The sequence below is a fragment of the Bos indicus x Bos taurus genome, chromosome 8, assembly GCF_003369695.1.
Source record: "Bos indicus x Bos taurus breed Angus x Brahman F1 hybrid chromosome 8, Bos_hybrid_MaternalHap_v2.0, whole genome shotgun sequence".
In the NCBI taxonomy this organism is placed as follows: domain Eukaryota; kingdom Metazoa; phylum Chordata; class Mammalia; order Artiodactyla; family Bovidae; genus Bos; species Bos indicus x Bos taurus.
This window is the reverse complement of record NC_040083.1, coordinates 50,974,640-50,985,948: the sequence shown is the minus strand read 5'-3', so window position 1 is coordinate 50,985,948 and position 11,309 is coordinate 50,974,640. Positions and strand designations below refer to the sequence as shown.

The window sequence follows — 11,309 nt, the reverse complement described above, 5'->3', positions numbered from 1 at the left end:
TGGGGAAGAATGGATACATGTATATATATGGCTGAGTCCCTTCCCTGTTCACCTTAAATTATCACATTGTTAATTGGCTATATCCCAATATAATATAAAAAGTTTTTTTTTTAAGTTTACATATTTTATTAGAAATCTATCTCCTCAATGATTGCTGCCTTGACTTTAATCAAAGCAGATATATCAATAGAAGGCTGAACAGAAATTCCACTACTATGCCAAACTTGATCCCCTAACGCACTGAGAATCTCCAATGTCCACACAGTTTCCATCCCACATCCCTGAAGAAGGGGAGGGGCTTAGGGAGCACCACCTTGTCTTGTACCAACAATAAAGTACACTGTACCCAGAAAAAAAGAAAGAAATTTGGCTGCTATGACTCTTCTCTGCTAATAATACAAAATGTATTTAAAAAAAATCAAATCAGGCTTTACCTAAATATAAAAAGCTTTATTTATCAGCAAAGAGTAATACCATAAAACAGACAAAAGAAATAAAGTCTCTTAAAATGTTTATTTTTGTCAGAATAGCCGACAATTTTCTGTTAAATCTTTTGGTTTATTATTATAATAAGCATTCTTCCCTTGAAAAATCCATTCAAAATATCTCAATCCTTGAGGTAAAGAACTTTAAAAAAAAAAACAAACCTGACTTTTTTAAAGAAAAAAATTCTTAAAATTCCTTTAAGCTTGATAAATAGAAATAATCTCTTCTTGTTCTACTCTGGTGAGCAAACATGTACTTTATACAGCAAAATATCCAGTCACTTATTGGCAAACTGAAGGTGAGAACTAGTCACTTACAGGTTTTATTCAAACACAGTGCAATACTGCCACGTTCATATAGACTTTTCTTTTTTTTTTTTACAGTTATCAACACTCTTCTGACAAAGACAAGGTTTTGGAATGGCAAAAGCAACAGAAGTTTTAGATCTCAAAGCTCCGGAAGGGAATTAATCTGAGTCTTCATCATCAAGATAGTCCTCAGCATTGCTTAATGATCGGACTGCATCTAAAGGAATAGGGGGAAAAGCAAAACAGAAAAATTAGAAATGGCTTGGATTCTTTTTCACTTTCAAAGCTCCTAGGGGTTGTATTTCCCCCAAGGATCTTTCTCTACTTTTGCTTTCCAGTCTAATTATCAGCTTCTGCTGCCACAGAGGCTGACAGCTACATTTGTCTGCACGTTACCTAGACACGCAAAAAAGCAACAAACGTGGTGCTGAGGAGCTGTCAGTCTGCCTCCCACCACGGAACACCACCAGCCACATGCACCGTGACCAACGTGGGACACGCCAGAAGCCCGTCCACCCTGACAGCTGTGCTTCCAAACCTCCTCTCCCAATGACAAGTGCACAGGAGGCTTCAGCCAGTCCACAACCTGTAGCCTTACCTGAAGGCAAGGTCACTGGGTAGAAAGATAACTAATGAGGGGGGAAAAGGAAAAGAAAGAGAATGAAAACACAGAAGCTTCAGTTTCATTTTAGCAAACACTAATAAAGAATATGCAGAAGAAAAGGAAACTGAAATGAAAAATAAATAATGTTTTAAAACAGAAAGAGCTGAATCCCATCAAATGTTGTCAACCCTAAACAGAGTTCAAAAGGAAGGTATCTGATCTTTTTACCTGTTCACCTGTCCATTCAAATTCAAATAGTCTAGTCAAATTCCTACAGCAACAGCTTACACAAGGTATAGTTTTAAGGGAAAAACTGAAATGCAAGTATAAACACATTGTTACAGTTGAATAAATGTGTATTATAGCACCCAGAACATTGTCTTTAAACACTATAAGCCCCTGCTCATTGGAGATATGATTGATTCCAAGTCTGGGACAGAAACTGTAAAAGATGGACCTGAAACCCCTTCTTAAGCTATAAAGCAAGGATTCTAGCAAACACAGCATCATTTTAAAAGGGCTCAGGATCCAACCAGAAGGGGTCTCCACTAGCCAAAGGTAGGCTACCAGTAATTAACAATACTGGATGAAAACACAGCAAATATTTCAACACACACCAAAGAGTGTGTGGTTCCCTTCAAAAAATAACAGAGAACCAGCAGGTTACTTTGAAAACTCTTAAAGGGCTTTCAGGGGCAGAACTCTTACTCTGCCCCTGCTATACAAACTATTGCTCTAAGTAAGCAAACAGTTGATAAGGGGAAATTTTTCTTTATAGGATGTTCTAACTAATAACCGAGAAGGGAATGAAATTAAAATATCACCATTTTGTAACCATCAGTGAAACAATGGATCTAGACAATAATCATCCATGGATGCCAACATCACAGGACAAGTGACAAACAGATATTAATATTATGTGCCTCTGACAGAAGAACACAATTTTCTTTATTAAGTATTCTTCCCTCTACCCCTAAAAAATCTAAGTCTAACCAAGCTTCTGGACATAACACCAACTGACAAAAAGATGAGGACAGAGGAGCATGACAAACGACACCATGGAAACGCATGCTTGCCATGTCTAGACTGGGAAATTCAGGGAAATTGTCCCAATTTCTTTAACAAATAAAAAGCAAGGCCAAACAAAGAGGAAAATGAGAGGGGAAGGAAGCATTAATTGAAAAAAGCAGATAAATAAGAGACATAGCTATCATTTTGGACCCTACTTAAACTATAAATAGATAAGTAAGCAAAGAATAAATAAACATATAAAAGAAAATGGTAAATCTAGACTATAACAAGATATTTGATGATACTGTAGTTTTTTAAAGAATATGTTTAGGAAAATAATTATTTTTAAAAAGGGAGGGGCAGGGGAGAGTCAATATGAGGGATATAGAAACCAACTTATCTTACATCTTATACATGGAACAAAAAGAAAGGGAAAAGAACAAGTAGGTATAAGCAGAACAGAAGTGTGCTTCAGCGATTTCACACCAGCTTCCAAACTACTAGAAGTCTCCAGGTTGATTGTACTTGTCTCCATTCTCCTTTAAAGGAGCTCTGGAGACCTGGGAGGAAGGTATCTTCTTCTATCCCACACACACCCATGAACTTCACAACTGGCTGTGAACTGGTAGCTTTTTAAGTTAAATACAAAAAGACAAATATAGCAAAACTCTTCCCCTTTCTTTTGTACTTTGCTACTACAATCCTATGTTTTGCTATATCAGAAATATTCTCTATCCTTCAATCGTTACTTTGGCACTTTGCTTTAAGCAAGAGAAAGATAACTTGCCATGGTACAAATGCTGACCAAATAGAAAGTGAGAGGTAGGCAGGCTAATAAACTCCTTCTCCTTCCTTCCTTACTTCTATAGACTCTCTGAGACACATTTTCTCTGGAAACTTCCAATACGGCCAAGTGCTGATGATGAGCTGTATCTTCACAGCCCATCCTGGGGCATCACCATCATGGTACTCTGTCTCCCAACGGTGTTTCTCAGCCTCTCCTACCTCACTTCCATTTTTTTCTCAGTCTCACTGCCCTGGATTACACATTCCAAGTCAAGCACCAGAACTTAAGACAGACATACAAATGAATAAATAAATGATGGCGGGAAAAACACAACATGGATAAATCTCACAGACGTGTTACACGAAAAAAGTTAGACACCAAAAAGCACATACTGTTTGATTCCATTTATATCAAGTTTGAAAATAGGCAAAACTAATCTATGGTGAGAGAAGCCGGGGATGCTGAAGGAGGCTTCTGGGATGCGGGAAGTGTCCTCCATCTTGATCGGGGTTGTGGTTAGTACGCGTAAGCACAGTGGGAATTCCCTGACCATCCAGTGGTTAGGACTCTGCACTTCGACTTCAGGGACCCAGGTTTGATTCCTCATGGGGGAACTAAGATCCCCACAAGCCTCATGATGCAGCCAAAAAACAACAAGAACAACAAAATTTCAGTGTGAATTAAACCAGGTTAATGAATTAAAAAAAAAAAAGCAAAGCACAGTAAAAAAAAAAAAAAATCATCAAGATGTTCAGTTAGGATTTACATATTTTAGTTAGTGTAAATTATACCCCAGCTTTTAAAAACTGGAAGAACAACTTAAAGGTTCAAGGTTCAGTCCTCAGTCATGGCCTGACCCTACCCCTATATCCTAAAGTTACTCTTCATGTTAGTGTAACATGTAAATTACCTTGTCCCTATAAGAAATTCAAGAGATACTTTCAAAAGTGGCCAACAATATGAAAATATACCTTTTCTAGTTTAGAGTTCATGGTGGCAATTAGCTATATGACCCAGAATTCAAGCTCTTATTCCAACTAGGATCAAAATACAAATTAAAAAATTTTAACTGGATGACTGGGGGAATGAAAGAAGAAAAAAAGGAGAGAAAAAGGTAATATGAAAACTGAAATATGAAAATTCATTTCTTGGTTCTGTGTGCCAAGTCCCAAGATTATACCTCAATACTGAATTGAGTATTGCACAGATTTAGAGAGGTAGACTAAAGATACTTGGAGTAAACAGAGAAAAAGGGCCTCCACCTCCCAGCCCTTTTCTACAAAGACTACAAAAAAACCTAAGGGAAAAAAGAGAAAAGTTTTGTCACCTGCTTCCTCCTGCTCATCTGGAGCCTTCTAGGTGTAGCTCTCTGGGGTCTGAGCAGGTGTGATATTTTCCTTATCTATCACAATCACACTCAATGTGCATGAGACTGATAACCTTTAACTCATAAGAGATTGGTACTCCTCAGTCAGGATGCTTTGGAGCTACTAATATAGCAATAGGAAGTCAGAGGCAGAGAAAGGAAACTAGGTCACAGTCCTTCTTCCTGACTCAACCAAGGCAGCAGGGAGTAGGAGATCTACCTCAAATAAAAGGGTTTCTCCCACACGGCTTCAAATATGGCTTCTCGGTCAAAATGTTGCTGGGGAGCACCACTCGGCTGGTAAAAACTTTCTTACTTTGTTAGTAGAACCTGTATAAATCTATGCATGAGTAATTCCTTTAAAGGACAACTTGCTCTGCCAGTGAACATTCATGGCACTGAATAATTAAGAAATCCCTAACTGCTTAGTAGTTTATACTATACCTGGACTGAGGTTAAATAAAAATCTGGTATAAACACTCATCTGAAATAAGGAACAAAAGGAGCAATGGATTTGTGAGGAGAACTATGATGAGAATTTGATGATAGGTAAGGAAGATGATGGGGCTTCCCAGGTGGCACTAGTGGTAAAGAACTGCCTGCCAATGCAGGAGACACTGGAGATGTGGGTTCGATCCCTGGGTGGGAAGATCCCCTGGAGGAGGACATGCAACCCACTCCAGTATTCTTGCCTGGAGAATCCCAAGGACAGAGGAGCCTGGCAGGCTATAGTCCAAAGGGTTGCACAGACTCAGACATGACTAACGCAACTTAGCACACATGTACACAAGAAGGATGATTCTGGGAAGCGCCCCTGGTAAGCCAAGAAGAGAGACAGGATGTTTGCTTTTTTTGACTGGTGAAGCCAGGAGACCAGGCAACTGACTGTACTTTACTGCTAGAAATGGACTATGGGACAGCATAATATTGACTCTTCTCATAAATCAAGGGATAGGAGAAATAAGTTTCCCAAGAATTCAAATATGAATTGGAATTTGATTCAAATGATTAAAACAGAAATGAGTATCTCATTGACCCAAGTTTGAGAACTCTGAAAATGATAATATTCTAAGGATAAAATGAAAATACATGCACTTACCCTCTATAATAGAAATTTCTTAAAAAGTTGTTTTGGTGATTCTCCACTAACAGGGATCAAACTAAACTTTGGACCCTAAAGCAATACTAAAAAAAAGTCCTGAATGATGAGTAGCAATGTGAACGCATGCAAAAGGTGAGTCTTCCATTTTTGCCCCTGCCCCCACCTCCTCACCACCGGTAGATCAGCTGGTAAAGAAACCGCCTGCAGTGCAGGAGACCCCAGTTTGATTCCTGAGTTAGGAAGATTCCCTGGAGAAGGGCATGGCAACCCACTCTAGTATTCTTGCCTGGAGAATCCCCATGGACAGAGGAGCCTGGTGGGCTGCACTCCATGGGGTCACAAAGAGTCAGACACAATTGAGTGACTAAGCACAGTTCCTTTCTAGAAAATAGTAGTAAAAATGTATCCATGGGACTTCCCTGGTAGTCCAGTGGCTAAAAATCAATGCTCCCAATGCAGGGGGACTGAATTCAAATGTTCTCTCCAACCAAGCATCCTTTTTTTAAACCCCTCTGGGTTTCTCATGGGCCAGGAGGCTAATGAAGAATGAAAGAGGGACAAAGGAGAGATGGATGGGAAGAAAAGTTCAAGGCACACCCTTCTACTCCTCCCAGCACTCCTTTTCGGAAAATCACCATATCAGAATGAATCTGGAGGAGCACATTCAATAGGCTACACACTGAGAAGTCAAATAAACAGCCAGTTTATGAATAGTATCATGAATGGCACAAATGTGTTTAACACCTTTTCTTTCCTTTAACACACTTTCAAAACCACCAAACTGTTCAGAAGTGCATGTAAACCTTTCAAACCTCTTCTCCCACATCAATAGATATTATCTTTGAGAGCATACACTCTATCTTTAAAAACCACCCACAGAACTGTGACCAGATAAGTTTCCAAAGTCTAGAATAATTTTGATCACAGCTTATTGATACCATCATTTACAACAAAAATTATAATCATAAAACTCTTGAATACATAAATAAAAAATATTTAGCAATAACCACTCAAAAAACCTTACTCCTTGGAAGGAAAGTTATGACCAACCTAGACCAACCTAGCATATTAAAAAGGAGAGACATTACTTTGTCAACAAAGGTCCATCTAGTCTAGGCTATGGTTTTTCCAGTGGTCATGTATGGATGCGAGAGTTGGACTATAAAGAAAGCTGAGTGCAGAAGAATTGATGCTTTTGAACTGTGGTGTTGGAGAAGACTCTTGAGAGTCCCTTGGACTGCAAGGAGATACAACCAGTCCATCCTAAAGGAGATCAGTCCTGGGTGTTCATTGGAAGGACTCATGTTGAAGCTGAAACTCCAATACTTAGGCCACCAATGGGACAAGATAGAGAACCCAGAGATTAACCCACGTATCTATGGGTACCTTATTTTTAACAAAGGAGGCAAGAATATGCTGCTGCTGCCACTAAGTCGCTTCAGTCGTGTCCAACTCTGTGCGACCCAATGGACGGCAGCCCACGAGGCTCCCCCGTCTCTGGGATTCTCCGGGCAAGAACACTGGAGTAGGTTGCCATTTCCTTCTCCAATGCATGAAAGTGAAAAGTGAAAGTGAAGTTGCTCAGTCATATCCGACTCTTCGCGACCCCATGGACTGCAGCCTACCAGGCTCCTCCATCCATGGGATTTTCCAGGCAAGAGTATTGGAGTGGGGTGAGGCAAGAATATACAATGGGACAAAGCCTCCTCAATAAGTGGTACTGGGAAAACTGGACAGCCACATGCAAAAGAGTGAAATTAGATCACTACCTAATGCTATACACAAAGATAAACTCAAAATGGATTAAAGACCTAAATGTAAGACCAGAAACTATTAAACTCTTAGAGGAGAACACAGGCAGAACACTCAATGACATAAATCAAAGCAAGATCTTCTATGACCCATCTCCTAGATAATGGAAATTAAAAAACAAAAATAAACAAGTGGGATCTAATTAAGCTTAAATGCTTTTGCACAGCAAAGGAAACTACAAACAAGGTGAAAAGACAATCCTCAGAATGAGAGAAAATAATAGCAAGGGAAACAATTGATAAAGAATTAATTTCCAAAATATATAAGCAGTTTATACAACTCAATACCAAAAAAGAAAAGAACCCAATCAAAAAGAGGGAAAGGGACCTGAAGAGACATTTCTCCAAAGAAGATTTACAGATGGCTATGCACATGAAAAGATGCTCAACATCACTTGTTATTAGAGAAATGCAAATCAAAACTACAATGAGATACCACCTCACACCAGTCAGAATGGCCATCATCAAAAAGTCTGCAAACAATAAATGCTGGAGAGGGTGTGGAGAAAAGGGAACACTTGCATTTCTGGATTGTAAACTGATATAGCCACTATGGAATACAGTATGGAGACTCCTTAAAAAGTGAAGAATAAAACCACCATATGACACAATAATCCCACTCCTAGACATATACCCTGAAGAAATGAAAACTGAAAAAGACACGAGTACCCCAATGTTCACTGCAGCACTATTTACAATAGCCAGCACATGGAACAGATAAATGGATAAAGAAGGTGTGGTACATATATACAATGGAATACTACTTAGCCATAAAAAGGAATGCATTTGAATCTGTTCTAATGAGGTGGACGAAACTAGAGCCCATTACACAGAGTGAAATGAGTCAGAAATAGAAATATAAATATCATATACTGACACATATATATGAAATCTGAAGAGATGGCACTGATGGCTTTAGTTTCAGGGCAGCAATGGAGAAACAGACACCGAGAACAGACCTATGGACAAGGTGGGAGGGGAGGAGGGACAAGGGGAGATGTATGAAGAGAGTAACAGAAATTTACAATATCATGTGTAAAACAGATAGCCAATGGGAATTTGCTGTATGACTCAGGGAACTCAAACAGGTACTCTGCGACAGGCTGAAGGGTGGGGTGGGGAGAGAGATGGGAGAGAGGTCTGGGAGGAAGGGGACAAGGGTATACCTATGGCTGATTCTTGTTGATGTATGACAGAAAACCACAAATTCTGTAAAGCAATTATCCTTCAATTAAAAATCTAAAAATATATATATAATCTAAAATAAAAGTATGGAAACAATGGTTCTTTGATAAAAAGAAATAGAAATCTCTCTTTATATATATAATATAATAGAAAGCAAGGTAATTAGAACTTGATTGCAAGGAATAAAAGAAACATACTAATCACAGCAAAAGATCAATGTCTCTACAAATTTATTTTTATAGATATATTTGTCCATGTTGGAGGTTCTGATTCAGACCAAGGATATAAAATCTAACTCTAGAATCACCTGTAGAATTCAGCAAGAAAAAACTTTCCCCAATATTGAATTGATAAATCTTAAGTCGTGACGGCCTTATGAGGGAAAAGGATTAAAATCAAGTACCTGTTCCCTGCTTCTTTTTCAGGAGAGATGCACAGGCAGCATTAGTAGCCATGTCCAGGGCCAGCTTCTTCTCATTGTTTCTTAAGTCTGTTCTAGCACCTTCCCCAACACAAGAAAAGAAATTAGGTGTTTTGAAGACTCTATAGTAGCAGCCAATCTTTTTTTTCTTTTTTAAGTTTCTTTTTCCTCTCTTTTCTTCAAGTTATACTGAGATATAATTGACACACAACACTATAAGCTTATGGTACATAGCATAATGAAACATCATGAAATGATTATCACAAGTTGAGTGGACACCCATCATCCCATATAGATACAAAATTAAAAGAATATTAAAAAATGTTTTCCTTGTAATGAGAACTCTTAGGATTTACTCTCTTAACTTTCTTACATAACAAACAGTAATGATGTTAGTTATAGAGCAGCCAATCCTCTTTCCATCAAAACATCGCTTTTGGCAAAACTAAGGACAGAATCATCTGACCCTAAAGTAAGCTCTTTCAGTAAAACTTTCACAAAACAGCAACAGCATATTTGGCATCTTTAATCAGGGAGCTTACTGCTGCACCTGTAATAATTATATACAATTGAAATACAGCCTTTCCTTTCAAGTCCCTGCGTGTGAAACTTTCCCTGAGAAGTTTACTGTCTCCATGTACAACACTAGCTCAGTTAGAGTCAACGTGCCTTGCTATACACCCTTTGCCTCTTTCGTTCAAGAAGGTCTTTAGAAAAGACGATGTGAGTTGAGCTTGAGGAGATTAATATTTATCTTAAGTATACTTTCAAACATTATTAGCAGAATTAGTAAACCTTGAAATCTGGAGGCAATCTATTGTTTGCATAGCCCATCTTCCACTCACCTTTTCCCCATCTTTATTACAAATTACATCAGAATTCATAAATATATTCTCATTGTCAAAGATTTGAAAATATAGATATATGCTAAACAAAAGCTTATGTATCATTTCAGCTCTCAACTAACCCCTTCCTTCCCCATCTTCTATCTTCCACATAGGTGACCATTCCCAACAAGTGGGCATCAGCTCCCATCTCCCTTACATGCAAGAGTGCATTCACAGACACTTGTGCACACATATACAAAATCATACTACAGGTATTGGTCTAATTTGATGTGGTTTTTTTTTTTTTTTTTTGCCAGTGGTATTTTCCTTTTTTAAAAAAACTGATGTGTGGTTGATGTATAATACTATATGTTTCAGTTGTACAACAGTGATTCACAAATTTTAAAGATTATATTCCATTTATAGTTATTATTATACACAGTACTTTGTGCCTTTTAATCCCCTAGCTCTATTTTATCCTTCCCCCTTCCCTCTCCTCACTCATAACCAATAGTTTTGATATTTTTTTGACTTGAGAATATTGCTTCACAATATTGTGTTGGCTTCTGCCATACTAGTTTTGGTTTTTTTAACTTAACAATATATCATGCTATTTGTTCCTTAGTAGTACACGAACTTATAACTCAATCTATTTAAACATTGATAATTAATCCATTTTGTGGATGTTCCAAGATTTATTTAACCACCCCTCTCTGAGAGGCACTTAGACTCTAATATTCATTATCACAATAATACTGTCATGAACCTCCTTGAAACACATCTTTTATGTATTTCTGAAGGATGTTTTTCTAGAAGTAGCGTTGAAATATAAGGATATGTATGTCTTCATTCTGTTAGCTATTGTCAGATTGTCTTCCAAGAAGGCTTACCAATTTACACTTTCTGCCACAGTGTTTGAGAGTGCCATTTTCTCTACAAACACATCCTCTTTGGTAAACAAAAAATAAATGTCCTAAAACTCAAAGGCACAAAAATATCACCAAGAAAAGAAAAAAAAAAAAGGAAAAAAAGCCAAGAGAAAAAGAGAGAGAAAGCACATTTAATTAGGAATATGGTGATTGTGTGTGAAGAATCTCTCGTCAAGAGCCTGAGATCTATCCACAGCTGGGGTTATATACAAAACCTCATTCTCTCGCTGTGCTACAGGTCAAACATTCTGTGGGTTCACAGTTCTGTGATTAATCATATCTTATTTTACACTTGAGAACTCACACACATAATTTCTGTCAGGACAGGAAATGTTCAGAGACAGGATGCCAGAAAAGAAAACCATTTCAACCAGTACTGCCCAACAGAAAATTATGTGAGCCATAGATGTAATTTAAACTTTTCTAGTGGCTGCATTTTCAACATGTAAAACTCATTTAAACAATATATTTT

The 11,309-nt window shown here is 37.9% G+C and overlaps 1 protein-coding gene across 2 annotated transcripts in view; it reads right to left on the bottom strand.

The window, feature by feature from the left end:
* Nucleotides 1-435: 435 nt before the first annotated feature.
* Nucleotides 436-11,309, bottom strand: part of OSTF1 (osteoclast stimulating factor 1) — a 61,179-nt gene continuing 50,305 nt past the window's right edge. The window contains exons 9-11 of one of the 2 annotated variants that reach the window (XM_027549482.1): nt 9,064-9,162; nt 1,393-1,423; nt 495-1,011 (exon numbers count right to left, since the gene is read on the bottom strand). In XM_027549482.1, the coding sequence (XP_027405283.1) occupies nt 984-1,011; nt 1,393-1,423; nt 9,064-9,162 (158 nt within the window). In that variant the 3' untranslated portion in view covers nt 495-983. Of the gene's footprint in view, nt 1,012-1,392; nt 1,424-9,063; nt 9,163-11,309 lie in introns of both variants that reach the window. The other variant, XM_027549481.1, reaches the window with a different exon arrangement.